Below are 20,318 nucleotides of genomic sequence, written 5' to 3'. Positions count from 1 at the left end.
ATTTATCACATGCCACCTCACACCTTTTTTCCTAATGAAGTTCAGCCCTGTAAAGTTGGTTGGAACAACCTATGCCAAAGCTTCTGGGTAGATGCTTGAGCCACTTAGAAAAAAATTCAAAATGGAATGGACAGTCCCAAGTATAAAATCCCCTTGTATTTGTTCCTGAATTTATATTTCACAGTGATATGTGGAATCTTATTAGATACTGCTTAGAAAGTAGTTTGTGTATTTTCCCAATTAATTGCTCATTGTCACAGAAAAAAATAGTGTTGTGCAAGGGACTGGCAGTCAAAAGACATAGTCCTTACGTTCTTGGCACTGCCTTGCTTGTTATCTTGGACAGATTGCTTAACTTCTCTGTGCTTTGCTTTCAGATATGTAAAATGGGGGAGCTCATCTTTGGAAAACACTTTGGGATACTGTGGTAACTGGTTAGGGTGCATCTGCTTTGCAGGCCAGAAATGTAATTATAGCTCATGTAGGCTTACCCAAACTATATTCAGAATATCTGACTGGAATACTGTTAGTACTGTAGCTATGACAGCACGTAACTTGCTGAACACTAATAAGCCAAACATTTACAAGATTCCAGACACCTTTTGTAGCCCGTACTGATCCCGTGCTGTCATCGCTATACTGTTTTGAGTATTTGAGCCAATTAGTTTAAATAATTCCTGGTGTGTCTGCATGGGCTGCGGTCACACCTTTGATAGACACAGTGTATTAAGTAACTGAAAAAGGTGTTTGTCAAAAACTGCATGCTTGGAGGGCGATTCATTAATGTCTGTATTAATCATTTTAAATTATTTTTGTTTAGACTACAACATTGGTTAAAAGACCTTTAAAACTGGCATCTGTGGAGGAGCCTCCAAGAGGTGTATTCCTATGTATTAACAGTAATTCAAGAACTGTTAACATGCAGTATTTTTAATCTCTGTGCATGTCAGCTTTCCTCTCATAGGCATTGGGGCCATTTCAGACCCCTCCCTTTATACCTTACCCCAGGTTGAGTTTTATATTTATGAAATTTCAGATTGTCTGAATGAAATGGTTTCTCATTTGGTCAACAGGGAGAGTATGTCTCCTGCCTTTTATCTTTGCTTCGTCAGATGTCAGACACTCATTTCCAGCACTTACTGGACAACTTCCAAAGCAAGGATGAACTAAAGGTACAACAGAACATCATGTTTGTAGGGGGATTCACTCGGAACGGGAGAGCAGAGGGGAATCCCTCCAGCATTACTTGCGCTGCTAATCACTCCCTTTCACTGGCACTCTATTCATGGACCTTCCTTTCACTTTTATAAGAATAGGTGTTGTGTTACAAAAACATTTAAGACCACAGGGCACTGAATTATCTTCATAACAGCAAATGAAGTCCCAAGATAGATGTTACTAGATATATTGGAGGATATCGTTATTCTACCATATAGAACATAGAGGAACAGGGGGGAGTTTAATCCTGTGAATGTAAAGTCAGTTGTTCTGTAGCATTTTACTAGATGTTCAGTACACATTGGAGCTTACTTACGAAGGGTGTTGATTTTATGCCAAAAGAGAATTTCAAGCCTTTTCGGGGATACAGATGTCTAGCAGATGGAATCTTTTTTGGGAAAGCAGTAACCTTACTACTCCACTTGCTGCATACTTCCCAAATTTGTGAACATTAACTTAAATTATGGCTCTTTGTGAACAGAAGGGGTTGGTGAAGGGTGCAGACCTCTCTGAGGGCTTTTTTGCCACTGACGTTTTGAAATGGCACATCTCAAACCAGCAGAAACTAACTTTTCATCTCGGCTTCCGTAGGAAAGAGGAGTATCTCCGACAAGAGTCTGTTTAAAAGGCAGAATAATTTCATAAATAAAGACAAGATTTTATATAAAATGCTTTTGATGAGGATGGCACTCAATAAAATATGGACAATAAGAAGAATGTAATGTGGCAGGAACTTACGTTGCCTTAACAAATGAAATAGAGAAACAGTGAGAAGTCTTCTCTGAATAGGCTTTCAGCTTCTAAGTATTTCAGGTGCATACAGAGAGGCTGAATAAATTGGGGAGATAAATTTGGGATAATATTCTTACCTTTAGGTTGCAGGGTTCAGTGTATCTGAGGTTGATAGTTATCTGAGATTACTACCTTTCAGGTAACTTTCGAATTGCTCATAGGGAAATGATTTGGTAAATTAATTCATATTAATTTTTAATAGATATTTTTAAAAGCTATCTAAACCGTAGTTCTTATGTCAGACCAGTGAAAAGGTTTATCATTGAACTGAAATTTGTCTTTGCACCCGTAAGAACAAACACTGTTGTATCTCTGATAATCTAAGGATATGTTCCAGGAGTATCACAGAGGCTGAAGACTTTATACCCAACTTTTTTTCCAACTATCAGTTGACCTAATAAAATATATTGCTTTTATTTTTCCTTCAAATATTGCTGTAATAATATTTCCAATACTTTTTCTTGGATGGAAAGGCATTATGTTCACTTACCACTGTTACATCTAGGCCAAAAGTCAAGGAGCTCAGTTACACCAAGATATTAATCTCCACGCCCCCCCCGCCCCCCCAATTCAGGCATAGCTGTAGGACAGTTTTGAAGAAACCTTGCACTGCCACTTTCTGTGCTATCTTGATTTTGTGTAGAAGAAAAACAAAATAATAAAATCATAGTTTGCAAGGCCAACAACTTGGCATGTTTTATCCTCGCTGTTGTTCTTTATAGACATAGAGGTGCAGGTAGTCAAAAAACAGGAATGTCTTCAGGTTCGGGGATTTTTTTGGAAAGCAAATGTTCAGCTGAATGTGTTTAAGAGATCTTTTCTGCTGCATATTGCCAGAAATGGGGTTTTTTGTTACTATTTTAAAAAGCATATGTAGGAGTTTTATTGGGCTTGGGTGTGTGGGTTTTTTGTCAAATTTCTGACATAAGTGCAAAGAGATTTGGACAGATATATTAATTAAATGAATGCATAAATAAATGACTATGATTCCGCTGTATTTGAAAATAGCTGCAAATTGACACTGGAACTCTGGGTGATAATATGAGATGTTATATACAGTTATGCACATAAGGAAGTTTTTCATCTCGCTGTAGAAGTTAAGATTTAAAAGACAGCTGCAACTTGTGTAGTACCTATTAGATGCATACAAAAAGAATAAAGCCATATCCCAATATATGTTGTTTCCATGTTTTCAGGTGAGCGGCCTAGTAACACAAAGCTCAAGTGGAGCACACTTGGCTTAAATGTCTGTTTTATAATCAAGAAAATAGATTAATCTGCAGCTGCTGGTGATTTATTTTTTTTTAATTTTTTTCCCTGATAGGAGTTCCTCCTGAAGATTTTCTGTGTATTTCGGAACCTGATGAAAATGAGTGTCTTTCCTCGAGACTGGATGGTGATGAGGTTGCTCACCAGCAAGTAAGTAGAGAAGCAGGTATAAACTGTTGACATTCTATATGGGAATTTTTTTCTCCTCAGCTGGGGAGTTAAAGCCTGTGACGCAGTGTGTTTCATCAGACTGAGATGTGGTGATCAAGACTGGAATTCTGGAGTGCTCATCCTCATTCTGCAGTTATTTTAACACTCTGGACCAAACTGGGACTTCTGTATTTGTTCTGTTTCTTAAACTCTACCAGTATGCACAGGTGTCAAAGAGTTCAAAGTTTAAACCCAAAGCTGAAGTAGCTGCATTGAGGGTAGGAGTGGCACAGCAGCCGTCAAAACACATGGCAAGGAACAGCTACCCACACCAGGTGGTATTAACGGGCAGGCCTCTCAACTCCCTTTCTCAGTAAATTACTACACTAAAGGTCTGTCTCTTCCCATAAACATCACTCCCTAACCTACCTAGCAGGAGGACTCCGTTATTTTAGAAAAGGAGGAGCAGACCCTAGTGACGTTGCCAAGTGCATTACATACAGAGTTATTTCTCAATTAAGTTGGCATCTACCATTTTAATGCTTAATTTTATCTAATTTTCTTGCTTCTGATGGGTTAAGTACTATGCTGTTTGGAATGGCAGCAGCGTGATGAACACAGGGTGGCTGGAATTATTTACTAGTTTCTTTAGATAAACTAGCTATAGAATTACTAGTGACTATCTGACAACCGGAGCGGTTCCCATTACAAGAAGAGACCATGGAAGTTTTCCTAAGGGCTGACTGCTCGGCTGAGCTGTATGCTCTGCGAGTTCACCGTGCTAATGAAAACGGAAAGAAGCGGGTTTCAGTATTTCAAGCACAAAGATTAAATGAAGTTCTGTAAGAAAAGAAAAATCCACATGAAAGAGTAGTTACCTCAGATGCTGTAGGTTTCCTAGTTCCCTTTGGCATAATTTTGCCATAAACCTTTAGACCGATAGGTATGTTTAGCAGAGTTACTGGAAGTATTGCTTGCATTTGAATCAGAGATGTGCTGTTTCTTTTGATACTATTGTTGCCTTATCTACGTGCTATTTATTAATTCCTGAATTTACCACATGCCTTGATTGCCTTTCACTAAGGTGTATTTAGCCACCATACAAAAAAATACCAGGGAATCCAGAATTGGCAAAATACTCACAAACACCTTGAGTTGAAGTGTGAGCCAGATAAAGGACCGTTGTATAGCCAAGAACGAAAATAGCTCAAACTTTCTGAGTTGCTCTTCTCTGGGGGAAAAAAAAAAAATCTTTCTGCTTAAAATAAGAGGAAGATGGGTGTATTCTTTCGTTTCACTGGAGGTAATATGACCCAGCCATGCAAAATAGACAGGATTTAAAATGCTCCTGTGTAAATTCCGAAAGTTACAATAATGATGAAAATTCTTAATCTGGTACCACTTAGTACAAATTGTTTACTAAAACATAGAAAGATAGGTGACTTCTATGCGAATCTAGCAGTGATGACATGAAGAATGCCCGTCTCTGTACGTACAGTAAAATCAGCACCACAGACCACTGTAATATGTTATTACTCCAGATTCAAATGTTCTTTTTTTGTTTTCTTTTTTTGTTTTTGACTGCAGTATCATAGTTACAACAGTTCAGTACCTGTCTTCTGCACTGCATAAGAATTTCACGGAAACGGACTTTGATTTTAAAGTAAGAATTGATACTCAGAAAATGTTATGACATCTTTTTAAACTAGCAGTAACAAAGGAACAAGAGCTATTCTCTACATTAGCTGATTATATTTGCAGCATTTATTTGAGTGTCTGTGAGGAAGATGACCTAACTGATAAAGGCAGGAATTGAATCTGCTGTGGAATTGAGGGGAAGTAGAACAGATACACTGTGAGATCAAATCAAGAAAACTGAGCTGCTCATAAAGGAAACAAGTACCTTCATAAGCAGGGGAGCTAATGAAGCATGCTGCCTTACAGATTCATGGCTAATAAAATGTAAACTCGGGCAATGCTTTTCCTGAAGCTGGGGCATTCATGATGTTCCTCTCCCAGAGGTCTCGCTTTCTGGCTGTTGACTTAAAACTGGGAGGAACAACAGTATCTTAGAGGGTGTTTTCCCTATGTCTGATGTAGTTGAAAATGGGCAACAAGTTCAGTGTTACTAAGGAAAAGCTGCCAGACACGTACCTAGGCACATGTACACACAGCATGATGGCAAAAGCCTCATTTCTTTGGGGAAAGTGACTACATTATAGGGCTCTCATTTATGATATAATGTAATCTCTGGGGATTTTTGAGGGATAAAATCAATTTAAGCCTACAGAAAAAACAATTTAAAACTTTGCTGAAGTCACCAACTTTATTCATTTTTGAACTCTGGTGCCAAGAGGAAAGCCCAGTGGCATACCTTCCTGGGGTTTTTAATTTTAGTTCCTACCAGGTTTTTAAATAATCCATTGGTATCCTTAGGAGTTTACTATCTCAATAGTTAAGATACATATTAAGTTAGGTCTTGATTACAAAAAGGAACCATCTGATTCTACATATAGAGGAACATATGTCTTCCTACGCTTGTTTAAACCTTACCCCTTGGAGTGCAATGTTATAAAACTTCCTTCCTGTGTCACAGGTGTGGAACTCTTATTTCAGCCTGGCAGTTTTGTTTATAAACCAGCCAAGTCTCCAACTAGAAAATGCCACACCAGCTAAGAGGAAGAAGATTCTGGATAAGTAAGAACATGTTTTGTTGGGTTCCCAGCCTTTTCTGCCACCTCAAAAATGAGACTTCTTTTTCTACCACAAGTCCCCATGTTTTATTGTGGAACTTGGGATGTGGAAATGCTTGGGAAATAAATAAGTATATCTCCTAATACAGTGTTCAGTGATTAGTTGAGTTGTTTGATATTCTTATGTTGACTTAAATGTGAATTCGATTTTTTTTTTTTTTTTTTTTTAATATCACTGCCTTGCCAGTTTTTGTCCATTAGGCAGTTGTCTATCTCCTCTCTTTCAGATATGGCGATATGAGAGTGATGATGGCATATGAGCTCTTCAGCATGTGGCAGAACCTGGGTATGTCTCTTCCTTCTCTGTCCTAAAAACCAAAGCCAAAGTAACCCCGGATTTCTGTTGGATTTTTTTTTTTTACTTTTTGTAGCAGCATAGAATACTTAGTTTCTTTTAAGAGTTGTAAAACCAGGAAGCACTTCTCTCCTCCCACCAAAAACTCTCTTCTGCGCTGTCTCCTCATACTTTTTTATTTGAAACAATACATTCCTATGAATTTGAATGCTTTCTTCTCAAATGTGACAGTGGCAGGTTTTGGTTGTTTTGACACATCAGTGATAGTTTTTATGTATTTGCAAATATAAAATCAGCTTTTTCTAATCCCTTCAACTGTGCTGCAGTCAGGTTTGTATGGAGATATACTGTTACTCTCTGACTTTCGTCTGATCCATGGCTGTAAAGCAGAAATTTAAATTTTCACAGCTATAACCAGCTTTATAATTTTGTAGATGATTCAAAAGCCAAAGTTGTCATGATTCAAAATTATAGAATCATAGAATCATTTAAGTTGGAGAAGACACTTAAGATCGAGTCCAACCGTAAACCTAACGCTGCCAAGTCCAACACTAAACCATAACTATGTGTGTTTGATAATAAAGCCCAGAAATGGCATACAGTAAAGCTTCTTTTCTGGTGTCTTCAGGTATCTGGTATGCATAACAAATTCTACGTTACTACTTTAAAAAGAAAAAAAAAATTAAAAAACAAAACAGAAAACCCAAACCAAAACCCACAAAAGCCCTGTCCACGATAACGCAATGTTTGTGATAAAATTTCAACTTCTGCAATGCATTTGACCTTTTCCTATATATCTTGATTAAGAAATTAAGCATGTTACAGAACGGGGAAAAATATATCTCGCCACAGGTCTCAAAAGGTAAATGGAGGTTTTTCATCTAGGACTTGCGCTTTTAGAAGTGCGCTGCAGCAGTCTTGGGTTTAGGTAATTCAGGATTTTATTAATAGAAGAGCCAAATAACATCTGTACTGCATGAGAGAAGTCCAGCTAGGCCAGTACCCTGTCTCCATCAGGGACCAAAAATGAATACCTATGGAAATGTTTGAGGACAAAGGAAGCATATAGTATTCTGGAGGAAAATCAAAAAATGTTTGCTGATAGAGATCACAAATAATACAAGGTTCTGAGAATGGGTGAATAATTAAGAGGGCAAAGGGATGATACAAATCAGATTGGATAACTTGATAGTGTGGCTGCAAGCAATATGTTCAGAAGACCAAACGAACATTTTATTTGTAGGAATATAGGTGGGAGTGCTATTCAAGAAAACAAATGTATCATGCTGATAATCAGCTGAATGGGAGCTACCTGTAAAATGTAAATGAGTAAAAAAGATACCATAATCTTTGAGAAAATATGTAAGAATCTTGAGTAAGAGAAGAAGGACAATATTACTGCCACAGTTTTTTCGTGTGTACTTGATTCTAGAATACTTTGCCCGGTCCCGCTTTCTACAGCTCAAAAAAACCCCAAACCCCAAAGACAAGTTGGACAGAGTTCAGAGAACAGTCAGGAAGATGACTACAGAAGGGAGAAAATGCCTTATTGTAAAATACTGAATAAGCCTGACCCATCTTGCACAACTGAGATGATACAGCCAGACTTGACCACAGTTTCTAAGCATCTGTGTGGAGAATAGAAGGCTCTCCAATATAACAGAGACCAAATAACCAGAAAATGATGCTAGAGAAATTCAAATGAGAAGTGGGAAGCCCGTTTTAGATATGTAGATATGGATGTTTATCACTGAACGTTGTTCCAAATATGGCTTATTTGATTTATTCTGTGCGACTGCACAGTAAGCATGCTGCAGAAGAGATTGTTAGCAAAATGCCTTGGGTTTCTGTTGCTGAGCAGCAATGCAATTTGGTCCTAAGTCAAGGTCAGTTATGAAATTGAGACTTCCATAACACTGAGGATGAAGAGTTCTGTAGTTCTTTGAAATCTAAATGTCCTATTAAATACCATTGTTCTCACCAGCCCTTTCAAAATCTTTTTTGTCATAAATTAGAAGTATCTGTGGCCTCTTTTCCCCCTAGTTAGTAGTTTTAGTTTGGTTATTTTTGACAGTTTGAATTCCTTTGCAAGTAAAATGCACTGACAATTTTTGCTGCAGGCTTTCACAGTGAAATTAAAAATGCTCTTGGAGACTTTGCTAGGAATGGTGTAAAGCAAATACTGTTTTTCCAGTCCTTTCAGGAAAAGATGTGTTTGCTTTTCTAATGCTCGTGCCTACTACTTTGTATATGTCATTACTGCAGGGGTTCTCCATTTTCTCAGTGACAGATAACCACGGCTTTTATTTAATTACAGTCGCTTTGTGTTGTACAGGTGAGCATAAGATTCACTTTATTCCGGGAATGATTGGCCCCTTTCTTGGTGTTACACTTGTTCCACAACCAGAAGTCCGGAATATCATGATCCCTATCTTCCATGACATGATGGACTGGGAGCAGAGAAAGAATGGCAACTTCAAACAGGTGAAGTCGCTTCCCAAGCATTTGCAGTATTCTTTTTCTTGCTCTGTTTATCTGCAACGTCCAGCTGGAAGCAAGGAGTTTGTATCTGTTGATCTGTTTCTGATTGTGAAGAAGATGTTGTCATGTAAATATATAAAAGTAGAAAATTTGAAGCATAACTCGCAAAACTGTTACAAGACTCCCAAGATTATTTAAACAGTGCACTTTACAGCAAGCTACGTTTCCCATGAACATAGAGAAGAGGAGCGATGTGCTCATCACACTGGAGATGAGGAAGAGAAAAGACTTTTGTAAGTGCTGGGCTCTCACCGCTCCCATTGGTTTCACTAAGATTGACTCAGGTTTCACTTAGATTTCACTTAGGTTGACTTTAGTCAACCATTAAATGGCTCAGACTGAGAACCAAAAATGGGAGATGTAAAGATTTAGCCAGTATTTTTGAAAACAGCGGTCTTTGCTTCTCTGTCTTCAATTTCCAGTTAGAAAGTGGTATTGTATAATTAAATAATTATACCATGCTTTGAAACAAGACTTTGTGACTATATTTTTTTAAGAAATTGTAGCAGCTCTCCTGGAATGGTTATGCCCGACAACAGTTCTGTAGTTTCCAGCTGCTGTGAGCTCTTATTGCAAAACAGGGAGAGGAGTCTTCATCGTTTTGTTGCCCAGTCATGGTCAGAGAATTGCTTAAGTTTTCCACTGCAAAACAGATCCCTGAAGTGCAAAGTATTAATAATGAAGGATCGGTTTGGACTGGATCCTCAGATGAGAGTGCTTCATTATCATTGTGTTTGGGGCATTACTGGGGGCAAGTATCTGCAGATAAGTGCTCTGAAGTAGTAAATCCTTTTATTTAAATTATCATAACTCAATTATGAGTTATTTATGATTATTTATTATCCACAAACTCATTAAAATGCCAGATCTAATCCATCGTTCCAGGAGAATAACAGACCTTTTCCATAACCATAACCTGACCTATTATAGGCTGTGTGGAAAAGTATTACCAGGAGCTTATGTTTTTCTTCCTCTTCAGCTCCCTTGATTATTACCATTATTATTATTTACTACTATTATTATTACAGTAGCATTTGATCATGGTCCTCTTTTTGCTTGTTTTAGCATAACAATAGAACAGTCCCTGCTCTGGCATTTACATTTATAAGTAACTACAGTCATCTTCAAGTGTCCGGACCTGTTTATACTTTCTGTATCAAGACAAACTCTTCATAATCTTAATTTAATTTTTATACTCACTGACGTATTCTAAACTAGAGCTCCAAGAATATTTCTTAAATTACCCGTGGAGCAAATTTCCACACTGTTTTATGAAGCATATATCGTAACTTTCTAAGATTAAAGACAGAATAATCGTCTGTATTAGTGAGAATGAAATGAATAGTTAAATAGCACAAGATGTATTAAACCTTATTAACATTAGCTGCTGGAACCAGGAAGTTATTTGCTGTCCAGTATAATGCTAGATAGCTGGGCAGATGCGTTACTGATTTCTGTCAAGTCATTGTAGATCACAAGCAAAGAGAAGGTAGCTTTTTTAATTTTGAGCTTCTCTTTACTTTTTGAATGCTAAATTGGTTGTCAGAAAATATAAAAATCCTGGAAATTCATTTGCAAGCCCTTTTTTTTTATTTTCTTCAGAAGCTGATGTTTTAACAAGGTTATTTTTTCAGCGATACTGGATAACAATGCAGTCTGATTCAGGGACTAAATCAGGTCTCCCTTTAATGATTTCAGCAACAACAGCACCAACTCCATTTGTGTGCCACTGGGTGATTTGCTTTTCCTTCTCATCTTTACTTCCTTTGCAATTTGGCAGCTGAAAAACAGAGAGAAACTCAAACTGTGTTTGTCTTTAAATAAAAACAAGCCATATTTCTACAAACAGTTTCAACCTTTAGGAACCTCTGTCTTCATTAGTACTGAAAGTATGTTTTCTACAAGATTTCGAAGACTACATGAAATTGTTTTGTTTAATGTTAGAGACATTGATTTCTGCACTTGAATCAATTTTATGGGAATATCTGACATCAAACTTGATAATAGGACATATTTGACTGGGGGGGAAATGAATACATATTCAAAACCTTTGTAAGGGAGAAGAAACATAGTGATACTGTTGTGGCCCTTTATATAAATGTGACAAGAAAATGCGTCATATAATCATAGAGAGGCTTGACAAAACTGGGTTTAATGAACAAATAATCTTCCAATGTAATGATGCCTGGATGATTGGAAATCAATTACCTACCAGCAGAACCATCACAGCAGACCAGCGGCGATGGTTATGGCCATGAAATAGTTTCTCTGCGTGGATATTCTGTTACAGTACAGGATATAGTCCATCTGATATACTGGTTCACAGAAAGTGTTGTCTGAGTCATTTATTTGATAAGAGAATAAACTTCAGAAATTCCTGTGAAGAAGGAGTGTTACCTCCCCTGGGATGTTCATTTAGACCCTGATAAGCAAAAGGATAATTTAGTTTTAGTCCTCCTATTTCACTGAAAAATGAGAACAGCGTGTCCATTTAACTGAGCCACAGAGAAATAAATCACTCGCCCACAGAAATGGGCAGCCCCAGGGCGTGAGAAAGAAAATATTCTTCCAGTCTTCCTAGTGTTTGGAACTCGTCTTGTACATGAACAGCTAATTTGTAACCAGTCGCTTCTTCATCCAGGTGGAAGCTGAGTTGATCGATAAGCTGGACAGCCTGGTATCCGAAGGAAAAGGTGATGAGAACTACAGGGAACTCTTCAGCCTGCTGTAAGCTATGCCAGTTTCTGCTCACTTTGCTTTGTGCAGGGTCATTGAAAGAGTCAAAGTAGCGGCCGCAGCTACAGTGCTGATCTTCAGAGAAAGCAGTAAACGGCTTTCTGGCAGGTTTTCATTACATGGCTCAGTGAAATAGGAATACGCCACTCTAATTCTGAAAAGAATACAAAAACCTAAATTCTTCTTTGTCTTCCTTTCTGTGAAATCTAATATAAGGCTGCACAGGTAAGTAGTTATCATCTTCCTATCAAAAATTGATTTGCTAGAGGAGCCAGTGCCTTTCTTTTTACATAGCAATAAGTGAAATCATGGTCTGAGGATTGTTTAGAGAAACGGTGTACTATCTAGCAAGTCAGGCCTTGTTAGAGCAAAAGAGATTTTCCTCAGCATTTTCCTCTGCTTCTTCCAATTTTTGAAGATCGTGTTTTGGTTGGCTCAACAGTTGCAAGTTGCTTCCTCCAGAGTCCACCATGACACTGTATTTCCACTCCCTTTCATACCAAAAATTCATACTCGTAAGGATAAATTTACAGACTTTACATCTGACTTTCCACTTAGTTATCTCTGATTATTGATCTGTCTCCAAATTTCATTTCCGGTGATCCTAGTTTATTTCAAAGGACTTGTTTTGAAGTCTGAGAGTCCAGAGCAGTTAACCCTAAATCTTTCAATATTCCAGTCAGCCACAGAGATCATTAGCAGAATTTTAGCCATATATTGCAGACAATTTTATGTGGCCCCCAATAGCATGCTGGCAGTTTGAGGCATAAGCCTTTGTTTCACTAGAACCAATACTTGTATTTCTGAATTTACAATTGCACATTCATTCATTTTCAAGATAGATAAGCCTGCCCATCCTGTATGCTTATCCTTAGGAAGCACGTAAATGTATTCAGTTTTGATTTGTGTATATTCAGCCTTGGGAAGTCTGGCACGTTATGTGTACAGATAACATAAGTCTGTTTCAGGGATAAAGGAAGAAAATGTCTATCTCTTTTTTTTTTTTTTTTTTTTTTTTTTTTTTTAATTCATCTGGCTAGAGAAATATTGTGCATTTCCTTTGCTCCAGCTGAAGACATTTGTTACCCGAAATGTTAAGAATTCAGGGACTGTAGCTTGTTACTTATTTTCAGATGATAGTGACTGGATGCATTACCAAGAAACACAGCCTGGAAGTCCAGCAACCTTTTAGTTTATATTTGCTGCTGACTTTTCTGAGAACAACGTGAACTTTGAGGGAACAATTCCACAAAGTTAATAAATGCTGTGTGAAATAAACCATTGACCCTGAATTCTACTGTCTCAACTACACTGCTAAAATGTGAATTGGCTCCCTTGACTGGAAGTCATTCCAGTACAGAAGAGTTTGCCTCTTCTGAGGACATGTATGACACCCAACAGAATTTCTTTCCTCTTGCCAGTATAGGAGTGGCAAGTTCTTTGGCCGGAGATCCAGTTTCAGGAAACTAGCATGTAAATTTGCTTTCTTTCTTCGCTTTTTAAATACAATTTTCAGTGTTCCCACTCTAGCCTTCTCTCATCCTTCACAGTTGTCTCAGTGAGATGCTCACTGTATTGTCTAGTTTGCTAAGCAGGAACAGATTGCCTTTATTTATTTACAGTTTAAATAAATTGTGATTCAAGGTTGGTTGGTTGCTGGTTAGAGATGAAAATTTATGTAGGGATGAGCAAAGAAGAGGTATTTGCAGTAGCTTTAGACTCCCTTCCAACTTCTGACTGCTGTTAGTATTTAAGCTACAGGTAGTAATGTGGGAATCAACTGTTGCCATGAGCATTGCTCTTTTTCATATACTTTAAATGGCAATGTGAAGATATTTTTCCTTCTCCTGTCAATTCTGTAATTTCCTTGTCTTTGCTTCATGCTGCCTGGAGTAGAACCCAGCTCTTTGGGCCTTATCCCAGGTAAGATAGTAATTCTATGAATTTGTTTTATGAGGGAGAAACCCAAGTTGTCCACAGCTGTCTGCATGCACTATACCATTTCCCTGGAAGCCTCATCCGCTGTCTTTCCATCTCCAAACAGTTTGCTAGAGAAGATTGAGCAGGAAACATGGCGGGAGACTGGAATCTCTTTTGTTACATCAGTTACTCGTCTCATGGAGCGTCTGCTTGACTATAGGTATCTGGCAACAACAGTAATACACTCTAAGTATATGAAGTTTGTAAAGAGGTAGTACCAAATTTCTTTTCTACAGGGAATATTTTTATTGTTTATCAAGCTGCATGCTTCTCTGACGGCAAGTATTATGTAAGCAAACCTAACTCATTGCTGCTGGGTTCTGAGCAAAAATCCTAAGTCCTCCTCTCTAGAGCCCCAATTCTCATTCTTGAACGCTCGTTCCTGCTAATAGCAAAGGTAAAGAAATTTTTTAATTCGTACTTTTGTACTAAGGTTTATTCAGGTTGCTAAATGATTAATTCCTTCTGTCATTGAAATGATCTCACCTAATTCAGCAAACTAGATGCTAAATGCAAAAATGATCTCAAATGCCTTGCTGAACCAAGATGTGCTGAATGCCTCATCTAGGCATGCAGGGTTGGAAAACTTTTCATCTGAGAAAAGTCTGACATGTCAGCCGGTGACTCATGTGTGCAAGACTCCACTATAAATTAGGCATCCTTTGTTTAGTTTTAGACTGAAGTTTGCAGGACTATTGTGTCAATACAGCTGAGCTTTGATTCAGTTACAAGAAAATATTTTAACTTCGTGTGTGTGTATATATATACACACACACACATATATATACACACACACACTCAGAGTTGTTTTTAGGGAATGATAGCCAATTTGAAACTACGTAGAACTGCCCCAAATATTTCTATCTTTAGCCTACTGATAAGAGGTCAAATAATTTTTTCTTCTGCTGCTGCTCATTATAGGTGAAAACCTGTGACTAGGCTGGGTATTCTGCAATCCCAAATCCTTTTCTGTGCTTTTTAGTTTGCTCTTTTTGTTATCCTTACCAGTTTGATCCAATCTCCTGTTTGTTTCCTGACAGCAGCTGCTGTACAACTACTATGCAAGACCAGGTATCTGAGACACATTTAAAGGGAATGCAAGGGAGATGATTCTTTTTTAAATAAAATTTGCTATCAATGCAACTTTGATACACAGATAAATATTTAATTGAGGAACAGATACCAGGTTTTAATTGATTTTTAATACACAGCAGATTTTTTCATTCCCAGAGCAGAACAGAACAGGGAACTGCATCGGAATTTGGAAATACACAGGCATCTCTTGGAGTCCAGCTGCCAGTTAGTTGACACAGTAGTTCTCAAGACAGTTTGCTGTGTCACTGCTTTAAAACTTTTGTCTCTTTTTCACAAATGAATGTGACTTTCTCAAGTCAAGATTAGTAATTTCTGAAGCCTTTAACTTTTTGTACTGCTTGAATAGAAATAATTTCTAAAATATTCCAGAAACTAAAGATAAATTTTATGACTTACCTATGAAAAAGTTAGAAATCTAGTCTAAATTACGTGGGTTGTATCTTTCAGTGTGCCCACACTACATTGTATAGCTGAATTTATGAAAGCTAATCCTTTGGCTAGGAAACCAGTAAACATTTACATCTGGATAAATAATAGTTTTTCACTTTTATAGTAGATCTTTTGTTCAGATGATTTTTGGCCACTATTACCTGATTTTTGTTCAGATTCTTGTAAGAAATGAAGTGGCAGTCATTTCAGGTGCTTGTTCTCAGATGCAGACATGTAAGAGGGCACTCAGTTCTCTTACCATTTAAGCCATAATATGGAAATTTTTCTGAGAGGAACTTTATAAAATAAAGTATATAATTAACTGCTGTTTGTGATCCAAGGAAACTCTGGAGGATAAGATACCTTCAAATTTATTTTAAAAGGACTGTTTTTGCAGATATATGTTTCAACATTGCTCTGCTTTCTTAGGGACTGTATGAAAGGAGATGAAACAGAAAACAAGAAAATTGGCTGCACTGTTAACCTTATGGTAAAGATGTTTCCTTTATCTCTTTGTGATACTGTGCAATGTTGTCGAAACTGGGATGGGAAAGGTTGGGATAGGAATGTGTGTCAGGCAAGTGTAGCTGCAGAATCGGAGCACTGGCATGACAGAGCAGAACGAGAGAGATTGTTGAGGATCCCCTGGAGGTCTCTGGTCTGACTCTCTGCTTAAAGCAGGGCCAAATAGATCAGGTTCCTCAGGGCCTTGTCCAGCTGAGTTCTGAGTATCCCTGTGACAGAGGTTCTACAACCTCTCTCGCCTTTTCTTTCAGCTTTTGACTACCTTCATTTTGACAAAGAATCATGACACAATAAAATTAGTGGGTTATATCAGTGTGAATGTGAAAAGAATTACTACTTTTCTTTTACACTAATAATGTACTCTCTTTTCAATACCTTTATACATACACAGATGCTGCTGATTGTCTTGAATGAAGGAAGTCTCAATAACAACTCCCTTTTTTCTTTCACAGAATTTCTATAAATCCGAAATTAACAAGGAAGAGATGTACATCCGCTATATCCACAAGCTGTGTGACATGCACTTACAGGCTGAGAACTATACAGGTTAGTAAGACATCAGATGGGGTCTGCTTGAAATCCTGGTGAAAGTTTTTGAGTCTCCCAATGTTATACTCTAACATCTGATTCATTCTTTTGGAAAAAATTTGTATGAAACAGTTATGGCAGTTGGGAAGATAAGAAGCTGAGGTCCAGCTCATTGCCTCGAGGCAAATAATGTATGTCTATGCCCACACAACCATACGACTATTCCATTACACTCCCAATTTTACATTAAAGTGTTCTACGAGGAAGATTGATCAAAAAAATCACAACAGTGGAATCAAATTTAGAGGAAGATTAAAATCACAAAACCACCGTTACATTATCGTTTGCCATATTTCCTTGCATTGTAGTATTTAGGGAGCACTTAGAAAGTGTATAGACTCTAATTCTGTGTTGTCCAAGCTCTGTTTACAGCTGCAGGCCCCAAATCTAGTTACGTATCTGAATATCTGACTGTGCGTTTAAATCAAGTAGCTTGTAAAAAGAAACTTGACAGATTTGTACCTAAAAATCAGGTTCATAGAGAACAGCTTTGTGCTGCTATTTTAAGCAATTGAATAATTTAATGATCATCCAAGACTTGAGAATTTTGTCTCAAATTGTAAATCAGAAATTCCAGACTGTTTAAGCAGCAGATCTAGTGACTTTTCAACCTATTGGCTGTATTTATTTGTTGTCATTGATTCAGTGTTCAATAATTGCATTTCCAACAGAGGCTGCATTTACTTTGCTTTTGTACTGTGAGTTGCTTCAGTGGGAGGACAGACCTCTGAGAGAGTTCCTGCATTATCCATCTCAGTCAGAGTGGCAACGTAAGGAAGGTCTGTGCCGTAAGATTATCCATTACTTCAACAAAGGGAAGGTATGCCAACTTCTTCTCTCTTCCAGCAGCTTCCTTCCCTTTTCCTGACTTACTTAGGGCTTGCAAAGCCTGTCATCTCAGTTCAGTAGTCTGGAAGTAAATTTCTGTCAAAAGGTTTTATAACTTGACAAATTGCTTCTTGGCTCTCTGGATGAAAAAACAGATGAGAAAATGGATATGGGTATTTCCTTACGCATAACATTTGGAACTAGTTTAGGTAGGCCAACAGGAAAAAAACACCAAAACATTTTTATACCTTTAAACCAAACTTTGGATGACCTGATATGGCAGAAAGCTCTATGAATGCCAGTTCCTTAGCTTTTGGGGGGCGGGGTTGCATTTTGTAGTTGTCTATGCAAATTGCTGTATTATGACTCACTTTAGGACTTGTTTTGTTTCTAACCTATAGAAGTAAATGGCAGGCAATGCACTGCAGGAGTCCCTTTATTAAAAAAGATTTAAGTCTTTTCAGTGTCACTGTTATTTTAAAGTGGCTTTCAATTAAAGTGCAGTTCCATCCATTGCACAAGAAGAAAATCAATACATTTCAATTTCACATATTCGGTATGTTTTTCCTACAATAAATATATTTTTTTTTTAATTACTGCAGATGTAGGTGTTGTAGTCCCTTGTGTCATGGTGTTTTGGGAACATTTCAGAGGTGAACCTTAAAAGTGATACCATCTGTCAGAATATATTCAAATTTTTCCCTTCTCTAGAAAAATTCCTGCCGCTTATATTATTGGAGGATAACGTCTGTATGTGTGCCTGAGGGTTGTTTTTGCCTGTGATGGCAATGACAGTGGCATTAAATAGAAATGTGATTTGGTTCGTATGAGGTTGCCATTCCAGATAATTCTTTCCTAGCCCTGATAATAGAAAGTTGCATATGGCAGAGACATTCGCTACAGAACCTGCAAAAGGAAGTCAGATTCCTGTGTGTAGGAAGAAACAGCCTATTTATGAGGAAGAGATTAATTAAGAAGAATTTTTTTTTTTTTTGCCAGAATTGTTCTTTTGTAATAATACTGCATATGGTTCTCTTTCTAGTTTCAGAAATTTTCCGGGTTTTTCAGACTGCACTTAAAAAAAAATGTTACTGACTTGTGCAAATATTGAATACTGTACTGTCTGACTAGACAAAGATGATATAGAAACTATGTAAAACAAGTGAGCCTGTATTTTTGACAAAAACGGGCAATCCGTATATGCACTGAAGGGGAGTAAAAACTTGACGGATGTAATTTTGCTATAAAAGTTGTAACAGATTATGGAGTATTAACCTCTTGAGGTTTTTTCCCCACTGGATGTTTTTGGAGTTACTTTGACTTTGTGTTTTAATCCTCTTTATTATAAATGGTAGCTGAATGACTAAATAATCCACTTAAGCAGTGTGTATGTCACTCAAACTGTGGAAGTGAAAGATGCTGAGAAGCCAAATCCTCCTGCTGCTTTTCAGCACTCTTTCTGTTGCTGTGTAACAGGGAACAGCTCAGGGAACCGAAGAAACTTGCTTCCCTCAGCTTGTGTCTGATAGTTTCTCTCTGCACTACCCTAAGATGGTCCCCTCCTCAGGTCCTGAAGAGTGGAATTTGTTGTTCTGTGTCCTTCAGTTGCATTTCTAGAGTTAAGTTTTTTTCATGCTGCTCCTGGCATCTTCCACTAAGTAAGGGGGTCAAAGCAGCATGAAAAGGGTGTAAAAATTCAGCATTTGTTAATGGGAAAATTTTCTCAGCACAGGAATGGGGGAAAACTATGGCCACAAGACTGTCTTGTGAGTTTGCCATAAAGGGCGTGCCAGTGGGAGGGCAAGGAGTGGTGGCACGGCCCGTGGCAGGCCTGGAGCGCTGCAGTGGGGTGCAGAATTGAGTAACTCCTGTTCTCAATACGGTCAGTAGCAGCCCTGTGCTGGGAAGGAACAAGGCGTTCCAAAGCCCTTTTAGCCTTCACTCTGGTTGTGTGCTCCTTCCTACTGATTTCTGCTGTGCTTTGAATTGGTTTATGGCTCAGCCGGCAATGCGTGCAAGTACATAACTTTAAATGAAGCTTTTTTTTTTAACTCGCAGTTACGATTTTTTCTGCTAAAACTCAAGGTTTTCTAGTTGAAGATGACTGTGAATAGAACAGTTTGAACCCGACTGATCATGCTTCTGGACAGCAATAGCTTGAAAACTACACAACCCTTTTCTGTCCAGTTCACTGCTAGATTTTATTAACTAAAAATTCTGACCAGCTCCCATCACAGCACTGCAGCATGTATTCTCCTTAGCACCAGCCAAATGCTGTGAGAGACCCAAAGCTGTATTTCCAAAGCAGTTCATCTTTTAGATCATGTGCTCCATACCCAACATTTGAACTAATTTCTCTTGTGCACCCTCACGTGAATCATATTTCCAAAAGAAATCTGCATATTGGGATGTGAGTAAATAAAGGTTGCCATTCATAAATGTTGATTGTCTCTATCTGTGCCTCCGTGTGTGCAGTCAGTAGTGCTCAACTGAGAGTTGCTGGTGCCATAGGAGAAAGCTGCAATAAATGTCATATGAATGTGCTTTTCAAGTGAAGGACATAATACAGAACGTGCAAACAGATCAGACGTCAGCAAAACAGAAAGCAGTAATGAGAGAACTAACAGTGGAGACATTAGGAAATTATTTGAAGGGGGGAATAATGATGCTTTAGAGGGAAGTGACACTTGCATAGCACATGGAATTACATATTAAATTTCTACACTGTGAAGATGATACTCATTAACGTCACAGGTTTTAAAACTGAAGATCCCAGTGACTCAGATATCCATTCATTCTCTTTTCCTTTCAAATATCTGCAAACTCTCTTTTCTCTCTAAGAAGTTACCTGTATATTGTGTTTCTTCGCTTCTCTATCTCATCTTGTATCTACAGAATATTCAGCTAGCACAGTAGAATTTCTCTGTGTGGAAATCTAACTGAAACAAAGAGAGAAAGTCTGAGTTAGGATGACAGGAATAGTATCAGGGTACGTGTAGAAGAGCTGGTATAAAGAGAAATAAGATGTGGTTACATGTTAATTTAATTTGCATCAGAAAAGGAGCATGAAAAGGTTACATCTTTAGGATCACCTCAAGGGAAGACGGCCAGCTGGCTTT

The 20,318-nt window shown here is 37.9% G+C and overlaps 1 protein-coding gene across 10 annotated transcripts in view; it reads left to right on the top strand.

The window, feature by feature from the left end:
• DOCK3 (dedicator of cytokinesis 3) overlaps positions 1–20,318 on the top strand; it is a 219,113-nt gene that overhangs the window by 167,916 nt on the left and 30,879 nt on the right. For 9 of the 10 annotated variants that reach the window (XM_076346100.1, XM_076346104.1, XM_076346106.1 and 6 more), the window contains 12 exons: positions 1,074–1,172; positions 3,335–3,429; positions 5,017–5,092; positions 6,026–6,126; positions 6,410–6,468; positions 8,813–8,961; positions 11,660–11,745; positions 13,651–13,677; positions 13,799–13,894; positions 15,688–15,748; positions 16,236–16,329; positions 17,043–17,191. In XM_076346100.1, the coding sequence (XP_076202215.1) occupies positions 1,074–1,172; positions 3,335–3,429; positions 5,017–5,092; positions 6,026–6,126; positions 6,410–6,468; positions 8,813–8,961; positions 11,660–11,745; positions 13,651–13,677; positions 13,799–13,894; positions 15,688–15,748; positions 16,236–16,329; positions 17,043–17,191 (1,092 nt within the window). The remainder of the gene's footprint in view (positions 1–1,073; positions 1,173–3,334; positions 3,430–5,016; positions 5,093–6,025; positions 6,127–6,409; positions 6,469–8,812; positions 8,962–11,659; positions 11,746–13,650; positions 13,678–13,798; positions 13,895–15,687; positions 15,749–16,235; positions 16,330–17,042; positions 17,192–20,318) is intronic. The other variant, XM_076346099.1, reaches the window with a different exon arrangement.

This window comes from Aptenodytes patagonicus, chromosome 8 (assembly GCF_965638725.1).
Source record: "Aptenodytes patagonicus chromosome 8, bAptPat1.pri.cur, whole genome shotgun sequence".
Lineage (NCBI taxonomy): Eukaryota > Metazoa > Chordata > Aves > Sphenisciformes > Spheniscidae > Aptenodytes > Aptenodytes patagonicus.
This window is presented reverse-complemented; position numbering and strand designations above follow the sequence as displayed.